This window comes from Neovison vison, chromosome 4, assembly GCF_020171115.1.
Source record: "Neovison vison isolate M4711 chromosome 4, ASM_NN_V1, whole genome shotgun sequence".
Taxonomy (NCBI): Eukaryota; Metazoa; Chordata; class Mammalia; order Carnivora; family Mustelidae; genus Neogale; species Neogale vison.
The window spans coordinates 63353986-63366745 of record NC_058094.1 but is presented as its reverse complement, the minus strand read 5'-3'; the positions used below and the strand labels follow the sequence as shown (position 1 = coordinate 63366745).

General features: G+C 47.0%; 1 protein-coding gene across 1 annotated transcript in view; it reads right to left on the bottom strand.

The window, feature by feature from the left end:
- The window catches only part of SLCO5A1 (solute carrier organic anion transporter family member 5A1), a 127776-nt gene extending 120499 nt beyond the window's left edge, over positions 1-7277 (bottom strand). The window contains 1 exon segment of the mRNA XM_044246979.1: positions 6180-7277. Within this exon segment, the coding sequence (XP_044102914.1) occupies positions 6180-7095 (916 nt within the window). The 5' untranslated portion in view covers positions 7096-7277.
- Positions 7278-12760: the final 5483 nt, after the last annotated feature.

The following is a 12760-nucleotide window of genomic DNA, read 5'->3' as shown; positions in this document are numbered from 1 at the left end:
TACACTGTTGAGGTCCAGCATTGCCTGTGGCTGGACGAATAGGTCTGTTCAGTGATGGGACACTTACAACGTTTCTAAGAAGTGATTTCCTATACAATCCATCTGCACAAAGATATGAGCTTTCATTCCTCAATCTCCCTTCTATCAAAGTTTAAAAAAGTGATATTTTGGCCCCCACTTTATGTCTTTGACTAATTTCTCAAGGACCTCAGAGCTCAAGGGAGGAAAAGGGTACTATTTATTGGGCCCTTTCCAAATCCCAACCAAAAGGTCAGGCAAATTAATGCTATAAGCCACTGATGGTAGGTTATTAATACTGGTCAGGGGGAAAAAAAAAAAAGAAAGAAAGAAAGAAAGCCCTGGGTTTTCCGGCTACTGAGACAAAAAGAAAAACACAACTGGTGTGGCTGACTCCTACAGCCAGAAGTCACTCAGCACTCACACCACCTTCATCTTCCTTGCCTTCCTCTCCCATGTAGATGAGAAAACCCAACACTTGCCTTTCCCAAAATCATGTTAGCTAGAAGAGGCCAGGGGACTCCACCTGGCCAAGGGGACATCCTGGAGAGTTACAGGGGTTGCCTCCTCCACTTCCTCCCTGTAAGGAAAAGGATGCAGTGTTTCAGGTACAGGAGTCATCGGTAAGAAGAGCCCGGCAGGATGAGAGAAAGCTGGCTGGTTGCTGAAGATAAATGAACGCCTAACTTGTCAAAACCACCTTGATATGTGGTTACACAGTTTGGGGAATGCTGAACTGAAAGATACGTGTATGTATATTTTGTTGTTTTTATTACTATAAATATAGATACAAATGTAATTTGTTTTACAATTTACAAACGTAAATTGTTCTGTAGAACGCTGCTAAAAACTGATCGAGATTTTTTCTATACAACAAAAAAAGGTATGTTGAGGGAGATAGGTACTCATGTTCATGTGGAAACAGAGGCTGGGAGACGTTCAGGGATTTGTCTAAAGTCTCACCACTGGCCACTGGTAGAGACAGACAAGATATGTTGAAGGGTTTTCATACCCAAAAATAACAATATAACTCCAAAAGAGTACTATAGGTAGATAGATAGATAGATAGACAGATATTTGCACACATATATGTTTATACTATGAAATCTTGATGAAATAGAACTCAACTGATTTCAACCTCACTGTACTTTCAAAAGACTGAGGAAATGTCAAAAAAAAAAAAAGAAAAGAAAAGAAAAGAAAAGAAGCCACCAGCTATTTATCTTAAAATAATAAAATTACTTCTGAGGATGTCCTTGGACCAGTCTTCATTCACCAGACCCCCTGGCAGTCTGTGTGGGCAGACGAAGACCCACAGTGGTTTAAGTTGGGACAACACAGAGCCCCCTCAAACCTCAAAAGAGCTCTTGCTATGTTACAGTAGGTACAAATATACATTGCATAAGCATTCACACACTAAAGAAAGATAGCCATCAAAGGCTGATGCACAGAAAGCACCGGCTATAAAATCTTGGGTTCTCAGAAAACTCAATTAATCAAAATATAACATTGCTGAAACGCTGAGCCAATCTACCCGTACAATGTTTCTAAGGAGTGATTTCCTATACAATGTCTTCATTTCCCACACACTGTTTCTTTACTTTTTCCAACTATAAAAAGATCTGGCTAGGGCTTTTCATACGCAGAAAGAGTAAAATATCTCCCTCCTCACTCTGCCCACTCTGTAGGAGGAGTCTGATTTCCACTTGAACAGAGCAGAGTGCTGCCTCTTACAGTTGGCAGAATGCTTGCACACATGTAATCCCATTTGGTCCTCAAAATATTACAGTGAGGGAAACAAATGTACTAATCTCCATGTGGAAACAGGCTGGGAGACGTGAAGGGATTCGTCTAAAGGCTCACCCCCGATCACTGGTAGAGCCAGACTAAAATACAGATCTTCTGCCTCTCAGGGAATGCTCTTTCTGAAGCACTGTGCCAACCCCGCCCCCTCTCTGTGGTGTGAAGTCGGGGCTCACACACTGGGGAGGTAGAAGGGCTGCACCCACGCTGCTTGGCCCATGGCCAGCGCATGGGCAATTATTACTTATCCTGAATATCCCTCAACCAGAGTTGTGGCTTTCTATTCTAGAAATGCATCCTTTTCTTCCCTTTTCCCACCTGCTTAACCATTCTCTCTCATTTCACTGTTGGTTCATTAATTTCTTGCCCTCAAAGGACCACATTTTCTCTCTCTCCTTGAGGTACAATGACAAATCATGGTCTAGTTACTAACCTTGCTTCCCAATAGCTACAAAGCTTTCTCTACCCTCCAGGTCAACACTAAACCTCTCTCTTTGCGGAAGGAGTTAGGGCATTTTACAGTTAAAGCTGCCACAATGTTAACATCAAACATTCAAAAGATCAAGACATACATTTACATTCCATTTCAATGGTTTTAATGTTAATTCAGAGCCGTGCCCACCATTACGAACGTGGTACTTGCTTTTGTCTTTTTTCTACCGTGATAATGTGAAGCTAGAAAGACTGACAGATTAAGAAAGGAATGGATAGTGGAAAAAGTAACATAGAACACTTTTGTGGAAAACAACAAAAGATATTAAACCGGTTATTTATTAGGAAGAAATCTTCCACCATAGTAGGTTAACATCTGTCATGTTCTAAGAATCACTTAGTAGTCTCTTACTTGAATTTATACAGAGGCTACCTATAAAACCCCGCTTGAAAGGTTTGAGAAGGATCTTGTTTTGATCATGTTTGATAACTGAAGGCCAGTTCCGCAACCTTCTGCAGCATTCTCAGAGTCGGCTGAACATGGCACAGCCCCGGGATTTCAGTTGTCTCTCAGAGCCTCCTGGCAAAAAAAAAAAAGGCAGCGAGGAGGGAAGCTCCAGGGCTCTAGGGTCAGAGATGCGTGGGTTTGAAGCCCTTAAGCAAGTCACTCAAACTCTCTGAGCTTCAGTTTCCTCGTCCTTGAAATAGAGAAAACAATCCCAACTCAGCAGGTCATTGAAAGAACATTAAATAAAATAGTATAAGTAAGATTCCTGGTACTCAAACCATTGTGGCTTTCACTGAGTTCCATTAAATATGAAGGAGAATTCGCCTGAGTTTCCCAAAGAATGTGTCCTAAGGCATTCATCAAAGTGTTTTCAAAAAAAAAAAAGAGGAGGAGGAAGGGGAAGAAGAGGAATAGAAGAAAGAAAAACAAATACCCTTGGTGTAAATTTCTTCCCCTTGCATGCGTTTCACTGCACACGCCTCCCTAAAATTGCCAATATTTTTTTATGACACTGAAAGCTCTTCAGGCGCTGGGACGATGTCTCCTTTTCGGTCTTCCCAAAAGTAGCACAGTGCCCAGCACTTGCTGTTTTTCTTCTCAGTGGGCAACACCGACTAGAAAAATTAATTCTCAGGGCTCTTACATAGGAGACGTTCTCCCTTTGTGTATGGCTCTACTCTGGTTTTGAGGAAGCAAATTTGCGTGGTTTCCAAGGAGTGGAGTGGGATATCCAAGTTTTCAAAGTAAATGGAAGGCAAAGATCAGCAAAAATAGAGTAACAATTAGAATATTTGCAGAGTCAAGTTACCATTCTAAAGATCACTTTGGATTTTCAAAGGGAGAGATGCATGTTTACAATGGGAAGACCTAGCAATCACCCACTCAACCAAGTGATTAAATTTTTTAAAGATTATTTATTTATTTATTTATTTAGCCAAGAGAAACTCAGTCAGAGAGGGAACACAAGCAGGGGAAGTAGGAGAGGGAGAAGCAGGCTCCCTGCAGAGCAGGAAGCCAGATAAGTGTTCGATCCCAGGACCTTGGGATAGGGACCTGACCTGAGCTGAAGGCAGATGCTTAACAACTGAGCCACCCAGGTACCCCCGCCGAAGTGATTAAATTTTTTTTAATATTTTATTTATTTATTTGACAGAGACAGAGATCACAAGTAGGCAGAGAGGCAGTCAGAGAGAGAGAGAGAAGCAGGCTCCCTGCTGAGCAGAGAGCCCGATGTGGGGCTGGATCCCAGGACTCTGGGATCATGACCTGAGCCGAAGGCAGAGGCTTAACCCACTGAGCCAGGTGCCCCCCAAGTGATTAAATTTAACATCAATAATGAATGGCCAGATACATGTAACATAAAACACACCACATTACCTTGAAGCAGTCTGACCAAAAATGTTTTGTCTGAATCTATTCAAACCTTTAGGCTGAACTGTCAGTACACAAGAAATAGGGGGGATGGAGGACAAGGTAAGGGATACCACAAGGAAATAATCAGATAAATCTAGAATGTAGAACATTCTACATATAGGCTAGACTTGTCCATTCAAAAAGTCTCTATCATGAGAAAAGAAAAAAGCTAAGGCACTTTTCTAGATGATAAAACCGCTAAAAAGTTTAGGGGCCAAATGCAATGTATGAGAATCTTGGTTGCCTCCTGGCTGGAAAAATATATAGTTATTAAAGACATTGAGGGGACCATTGAAGAGATTTGAAGATGGACTGGATGTTTGATGATATTAAGGAATGATTATGAACTTAGCAATTAAAGTACCTGTTTGTATGTAAAAGAAAGTCCTTGTTCTTATAAGATACATGCTGGAAACTAGCGATGTCTATAATTACTTTCAAAGGGCTTAGCCCCCCAACCAAAACAAAATATTATGTACATACATACATACACACAGGTTGATAAAGTAAATATGAGAAAATGAGCAAATTACTGAGTCTAGGTGTGGAAATACTGGTGTTCATGGACTGTTCCACATTTTCTAGATGTTTGAAATTTTTTGTAATAAATGCTAGAAAACAAGGAGGCAAAAGTAACAAGCAAGCTAGTGCTCTCTGCCCTGAATGAAATTTTCTTTCTCTTGTATCTAATAATAAAAATAAATTATAAAACTCTTATCCTAATGTATTGGGGCCAGTTACTGGGGACTACACATGGTTCAGACACCCTCTACAATGGATTCTGGGGATGTGCTTAGGAAAGAGCAGAGCCCCCTTAAAGGGGTATCATTTTGACTACCCTTTGAAACCTCGTTAGTCTCACACCAAAGATCCTATCAGCACATGGCTAATAAAATAAGTATAACTGATATTTGCTTCTTTACCATTTTTTTAATAAAATATAATCCTTTCTCTTCTTTTAGTTGGACTCCAGTATAGAAATATAGAAAAACAAAGATCTCATCTAGCAGGACTGCTCTTCACCAATGGGTTCAAATCCATCCCTTTAAAAGCTCAGTTTTGAAGGGGCAGCTAGTACAGGGAGATGCTGACAACCACACAGATTTCCAGAAACTACATTTTCCAACCTACCACAACAGCTGCCTGGCCTCATATCAGCACCTCTATTTAACCCAAACACCCCCTCACAGGAGTGGCTTCATGCAACTCAAATCACCAAATCCAAGAGCCACTTGCTACCAAGTTCATGTACTTAAGGGCCTTCACCCAGCGATAGAAATAGATTTGAATTAACTTTACAACTTGTGATCTTGCTTCTGTATAAAGATAACCTAGTCATCACTCAAGGTTTTTTGTTGTTGTTGTTGTTTTTAAATGGTGAGGCAAGTGATTTGTAAGAAATACAGCTATGGAGGCAGCAAAGCATCTTTTATGTAGTCTAGGTACTCCATTAGACTTGCTGTGGGGGACAAGAATGAGAAGCAACAGGGCATGAAAGCAGTAAATAATCCAAGACTTCACTCCGCACACCAGGTACTTCTATTCCTTCCTGAACTTTCTAGAAGAACAGCCATTTGAAGATAAACTTGATAAAGGAGAGTTTTTACAAAGGCAGGCAGCAAGAGAAAGAAGCATGACCCCATAGTTAAAAGTTTGTATTACTTGGGAAAAGAGCATGTAGTGTAGTCTAATTATTAGCCCACAGACCTCTCTACTATTTTGATTCTCTTCCAAACTAAAACATACCACACTGAAGCTGAAACATAAAAACATAAAATAAACTGAAGCTTAATGCCTAAAATATACATGCAATATATATGACATTATATATACTATATATAGTGATATATATATGATGAGATCCTATGTATATGTACATATTTTACATATATATGTGTATATATATATAATATATATACGTATATAACAATCTCCTGGGAAATGTGGAAGTGTTTCCTTTTCACTGTTGAGTGTAAGCTTATTTGAGAAGACAGGAAAGTCTTACCTAGGTACAAGGATGCGTTTTCTTTCTTGACATTGTCATCTAAGTAGGTTGGTCCCAAGGTATAAATAGGTGTGGAACCCATCCCAATGAGAATCTGTGCACAAATGAATAAAGCCACATAGACCCAATGATTATTTCCTCCTGAGTCCTTCAGGCAGGCGGGAGGGTCCGAAGGCGCCGTGGAGTTGCCATTCTGACACAGGCCATCGTTTGAAGCCGAGGCATTCAACTCTTGGATCTGGTAGGGAGGCGAGATGAAGTGAGGTAAAGCAAAGAGAGCAGCCCCCACGGCAATGAAAAGTCCACCCACGGCCAGCCACAGGGGCCTCCGACCCCGGCCGCCAAAGTAGCTGACGAACACCACCACCACCAGGCTCCCAATGTCAAAGCAGCTGACCAGCAGCCCCGACTCAGAACTCTTCAGACTGTAACGCCTTTCGATGGTGGTGATGACACTGCTCAGGTACCCAGACACCATTAACGCCTGGATGAAGGTCAGAAAGCACATGCAAACCAGGAAACAACGGGAATCAGTGAGGACCACATAGAGGCACCTTCTCCCCTGGAGCGTGGCCAAAGTGGAGGACACCGACACAGCTTTGCTGACTTCCACCCTGTGGTTACATTCCATGAGCCCTGCCATCTCTGCGGAAGTGGAAGGAGCAGAGGGACTGGGGGCCAGCCGTCTTGGGCCTTGCTTCAACACCTGATGGCCCAAAGAATCTGTACAGCCCATGGCTGGCTTGGCTCCTGCATTCGCAGGACTGAGGTCTGGCCGGCAGGAGGCGCTATTCAGGACCGGTAAACTCTTGGACCTAAAGGTCTCTGGGTCGCACTTCTCGTGGACAGCTCCTACTGTGACTTGTGCTTCCAGCTGCTCTCCCGCCGGGGGCTGCAGCCCAGTGCCTTCGTCCATGGCTCTTAAAATTCAGGTTCGACCGCTGATCGTACTCAGGGACTCCGGCGCTTTTCATCCACCAGCACGAGGGGCCGAAGTCGGGCCCACTCAGTCGTGCCCACCAGGGACCGGGGCTGGGGATGCAGAGCCGCGCAGCAGAGCATCCTCACCAGCAGAGAGGCACCCAGGGCATCCTGACCGCAGATGCGGCCCCGAGGCTCCGCAGCCGCGTGCCCCGGGTGGCAGGCGTCCGCGCAGTCCTGCGATGAGCCCCGCTCGGGGTCCACCTCGGGGCGGTAGCTCGCGGCAGGAGCGTTGCGCGTCCCGGGCGCATGCCCTCCGCCGCCGCGGCTCGGCTCGCCGCCAGGAGCGAGTACGCCCCGTGCCCAGAGTGGGGGCGCTTAGCGCTGTTGCCTGCGCTGCATACCGCCCGGCAGGCTGGGCCAGAGGCGCCCTGTCCTCGCCGCCTCGGCTTGCGACACCCTCGGGCGCAAAGATGCCAACCTGCAAAGCAGAGAGAGGGCGGTCAGCGAAGGGCAGCTGCGGCTGGGGCTGGCGTCCCGGCGCCCCGGGGGCCAGCGCTGGGTGACTCCAACAGTCCCAGATGGGACCGAGGGGCGAGCGAGGAGAGAAGCCCGGGAAGAGGAGGCGGCAGCAGGCTTGCAGCCTCTAGTGCCCGAACAATAAGCAGCAGGCGGTCGGCAGAGACCCTCCCTCATTGTCTACCGTGGACCTGCCCCCGCCCCGCCCCTTTTGCCTTAAACAGAGCATCTGCTTTTATATGTTAATAATTATCAACCTGGCAGCACTGACTCAGAAGCAGTGTCTTTTATTCGAGTGAACTAATTGCAACCTTTTGCTACTCCTACTCCATTACTCAAAATAGAAAATACCCAAAAGAACAAAGGAAAGTTTTTTTTGTTTTGGGTTTTCGGTTTTGGGGGTGTTTTTGTGTTGTTTTTTACAAACACAGTACATTCCTAGTACCGATTTTTTAAAAAGAAAAGAAGGGGGTAAAGCTACGTGTGTAGAAATGTGTGTACACACTTGTGCGCAAGCACGTGTGCGCGACTGTATGCGAATCCGTCTGCTTCATCAATTAGAGACACGTATGCAAAGCCCAAAGCAGCCGCAAAAAGGTCAACGCGCCAGCCTCTTTATTCCCAACACTAAAAATAACCCCCCAGCCCGAAAGAACTATTCAGTTTCAAATACCAGGGGCATTTGAGGCTGCGGCCCACACCAAGTCCCAGCGCTCAGTGTCACGCGAAACCGAAAATCAGTTTGCTTTGCGGAGGGGTGGGGAAGCAACAACCAAACAAAGAGATGCGGCACGTTGTCACAGAGCTTGCTAGGAGCCCACCGAGCAGTCTTGGCACGAGGGGGCCGCGAAAGAGGTGTGCTGTTTACATCGAGCGCACCCCGCGAGTGTGGGCCTGGGGTGCGTGCGCGCGAGCGCGCGCGCGCGCACACACACACGCACGCACACACACACACCCCGGCAAATATGTGTCAGACCCCTCGCGCGATCCTGCATCCAGATCGAATTCAGCAAGAAGCGAAAACAGGTGTGTCCCGGGGTAAACCCCCGCCCCTAATCTTGGGGACTCCCACTCCCGTCCTGCGGCTTGGGGTGATGTGCACCAGGTGGGAGACAAGAGCCGGACTTCGCCGCACTGGGTTTCATTTCGCGCTTTTGTGATGATGCTGAGAAGAAAGGAGGAAGGGTAAGGGAGAAAGGCGGAGAGCCCGGGTGGCCAGGGCGAACGCTCCGGCGGCTCCCTCGGCTCTGAGGGGCCAGACCTGCTCCCGGATTCCCGGCCTGCGAGCCGCTCACACCCTGGGCTTCCCCGCCGTCTCCTTGCCCAGGCGCCTTCCCGGGGAACCCCACCGGCGGCCGCGCGCGGAGCGGGGGAATCCCGGCAAACTCCCTCGGCGCTCCGCTGGCGACCGAACCGCTGCCGGCGCGGGCACCCACACCACAGCGCCGGCTCGGAGGGACACACGGTTCCTGGCAGGGAGCTCTCCGAGCCTGCGTGGAATCCCAGGGACACCCCTGCGCGCGCGCACACTCACACACACGCACACACACACGCACAACACGCGGGAGGACACCTCGCCGCGCTGCCCGGGCGCACAAGCCGCCGCTACTCACTCGCGAGTCTGTCGGTCAGAACGTCTGGCTGAGAGTGGAGCGGCGCGAAGGGGGGACTGTGGAGGTGCTGGAGTAGTTGGGAGCCGCCTGGGGAGGCAGCTTCAGTCCAGCGGCGGCGAAATCCGTGAATGAGACTGTGAGTCAGGCTGAACTCTTACCCCCACCCCTCGCCTGTCACCCAAGCCTCTCCAGACACTCGCGCACAGAGACGCGCCCGGAGCGGAGCAGCAGAGGGCGCAGGCGCGCGGGCGACCGCCCAGCCGGCCGAAGTGTGCCCTTCACCTGCGCGGTGGGGGAGACAGGGGAGCATTGAGGCCCCGAGGGAACAGGTCTCCCAGAAAGTCAACTGCTGAGCCAGAGAGCCCACTCGAAATAAAGAAATTATTTCTGTTTGTTTTTCCGTGCCGTGGGCATCCACAGTGTCTAGGGACCAGAGTAGGCTCTGGGGACCAAAGATGAACAGGACAGGATCCCTGGACTGAGGAAACCTCTGTCTCCTGGAAGAAATACCCCCTAAGTAGCCTAAAACAACGAAGTAAGTTCTATACAGGATGCCACCGAAGAACCTAATATCCACTAGCCTCTTCCATCTTCATTTCCAAGGCTGAAGGAAAGCCAAGCGCAAGAGCACGAGGTATGGTGCTCCAAGTGAGTAGGTAGAAGAGCCGCAGGGAGGTCGCACGGATGCAGCAGAGGACTGAACAGCAAGGGTGGCAGAATGGAAAAGGTCAGCAAGGGCTTCATAGGTTGTGTGCTGTCAGCACCGAAGGGCCGGTGACATTCTGCCTTGCTCCCCACAAAGCTGTGCTGGCAGTCGTGGGTGAATGGAGGCCCCACTGTGGGCACTGAGGCGAGTTAGGAAGCATGGTCTTGGGAGAAAGATGGTTCTCCTCTCAGACGGCGTTCGTTTTGACAGCCAAGTATACATGTCCCATAAACCTTTTTTTAAAAGATTTTTTTTTTTAATTTATTTGAGAGAGAGAGAGAACACAGAGGGAGAATGAGAGGGAGAAGCAGACTCCCTGCTGAGCAGAGAACTCGCTGTGGAGCTTGATCCCAGGACCCTGGGATCATGACCTGAGCCAAAAGCAGATGCTAAACTGGCGGAGCCACCCAAGGGCCCCCAACTTTTTTGATAGAAGACACACAGGAAGTCTGGACGAGGGATATGAATTAAGAATTAGCAGCCGATCAATGGGTTAAAGCCTCTGCCTTTGGCTCAGGTCATGATCCCAGGGTGCTGGGATAGAGCCCCGCATTGGGATCTCTGCTCTGCAGGGAGCCTGCTTCCTCCTCTCTCTCTCTCTCTCTCTCTCTGCCTACTTGTGATCTCTGTCTGCCAAATAAATAAATAAAATCTTTAAAAAAAAAAAAAAAAAGAATTAGCAGCCGATGGGGGCACCTGGGTGGCTCAGTGGGTTAAGTCTCTGCCTTCAGCTCAGGTCATGGTCTCAGGGTCCTGGGGTCAAGCCCCGGATTGGGCTCCCTACTCAGTGGGGAGCCTGCTTTCCGCCTCTCTCTGCCTGCCTCTCTGCCTACTTATGATCTCTCTCTCTCTGTCAAATAAATAAATAAAATATTAAAAAAAAAAAAAAAAGAATTAGCAGCCGAAAGGTGGCTTTAGAGGAGTAAGGAAAATCAGGCGGACTGAGCAGAGGAAGGACAGGACCAGGGGTCACAACAAAGAAAAGGAGAGGGGGAAAAGCTAAGGACAGCGATTAGAAGCAGTGGCCAGAGAGGTTTGTGATCAGAGAAGTCACAGACATCATAGCGGCAGAAAACTTTAAGGAGTTATCAGATGAGGGAAAGGCTGCAGAGAAGTAAGAAAGGATAACTGAAAAGAAACCATTAGCTGTAGCAAATGGGAGGACTCTGTTGAATTTGGAGACAAGGAAGAGGTGACCTAATGAAGGAAGGGAATTGCCTTCTACAACTGCCATGCCTGTGCAGGCCACTGCCATCATGACAAAGCCATTTCACTGACCCTTGGCCTTATCCAATGAGAGCACTGTCTCCACTTTACAGACACGATGAGTAGAGTGTAGAGAGATTACGTTGGGGAGGGCACACAGCTAGTCTATGGAACTCATGTGTTCCTAAAGCCTATTCTCTTGACTCTGACTCTATATTCTCTCTTATAATCATATAGCAGCTTGACTTTCCAGTACACCTTGTATCTGTTAATTATCCCACTTTTGGCCAACAACTACCATTCACAGTCAATCCTTAGAGAACAAAACAGGCCACCTGACACCAAAGAATGGTTAGTGTGTGTTGACATTCATGCTGAGACAACACTGATCTCCCGGCAGCTTCCAGACTGACCAAACAGGGTAAATATATTCCTTTCTTCATCCCCTACCACCATCCCCTCCTCCTGATATCTCCATTAAACCCACTGTTAATTTTCCACAAACAGGCCAGATGACTCCAGCTGCCAGCCCTGCCCAGATTTTAGTCCCCTACTGTTGGGAAGGTGGGCAAAAATATGAATCCCTTCTTGTACCTAAATACTCTTCTGAGCTTATTTTGGATCCAAACAGATTCGCTCTGCCTCCTATGACATCTTTCTAAGCTCTTTGGCCCATTCTCTCATTTTGACCCCAGCCCCAAACATGCATTGTCCTTCAGCAAATTCAGTCTGTTGCATTTGGTGTTAGCAGAGGGTTTCCCTGCCAGAAAGTCAAATAATCATGTTCCTGGAACATGCTGTGTTTCTTCCTGGTCAATTACCATAGTTAAACTAAGAACCTATAGATATTTTTTTATTGTCCCTAACAGAAAGATAATGATTCATAGACAGAATTTAAAAGGTCCAATTTGCTCTCCATACAGGAAACAAGAAGAAAACATTCAGCAAGAGACATCTCTTTCGCTTTCCCTTCCATGGTTAAGTATGACTTCGGAAAAGGCCAGTTGTGTCTCCATCAGCCCTCCTCTTCAGATTCATAGAAAGAAATGGATTCAGATCATGGGATTCTGCTATACCCATGGCTCCTTCACATAATATGAATGAGTACAATTGCCTGAACGGGGACGCCTATCTTGTTAGGTATATGGGGATAAACTTTCTTCACATTTCCAGTTTGCTAATGCTTCTTCTAAGTCATTAATCAGTCAAACTTACACCCAAGTTTCTCCTTTCCAAACCTTCACATATTGAAGGTAGTCTTTGGAATTACCTATGGTATTCCATAAGCTTAAAAATCTGGCTGCTCTGGAGAATGGAACAGGGAAAGCAGAAGGAGCCAACTCTTGGTTCCAACTCAGGTTACGGGCTCATGTTGTGATCTCTTGGCTGTGGGATCAAGCCCTGCATTGGCCTCAGCACTCAATGGGAAGTCTGCTTAAGACTCTTGCATTTTACCTCTGCCTCTCCCACTTGTGCACACGAACACTCTCTCTTTCTCTTTCTCTCTCACAAAAATAAATAAATCTTAAAGCAGAAGTCTCTTTAGGACCTGTATGAGGGATGACCTTGGACTATAAGTAAACTTCTCAAAGTCTAGGTCCAGAGAGCAATGCCAA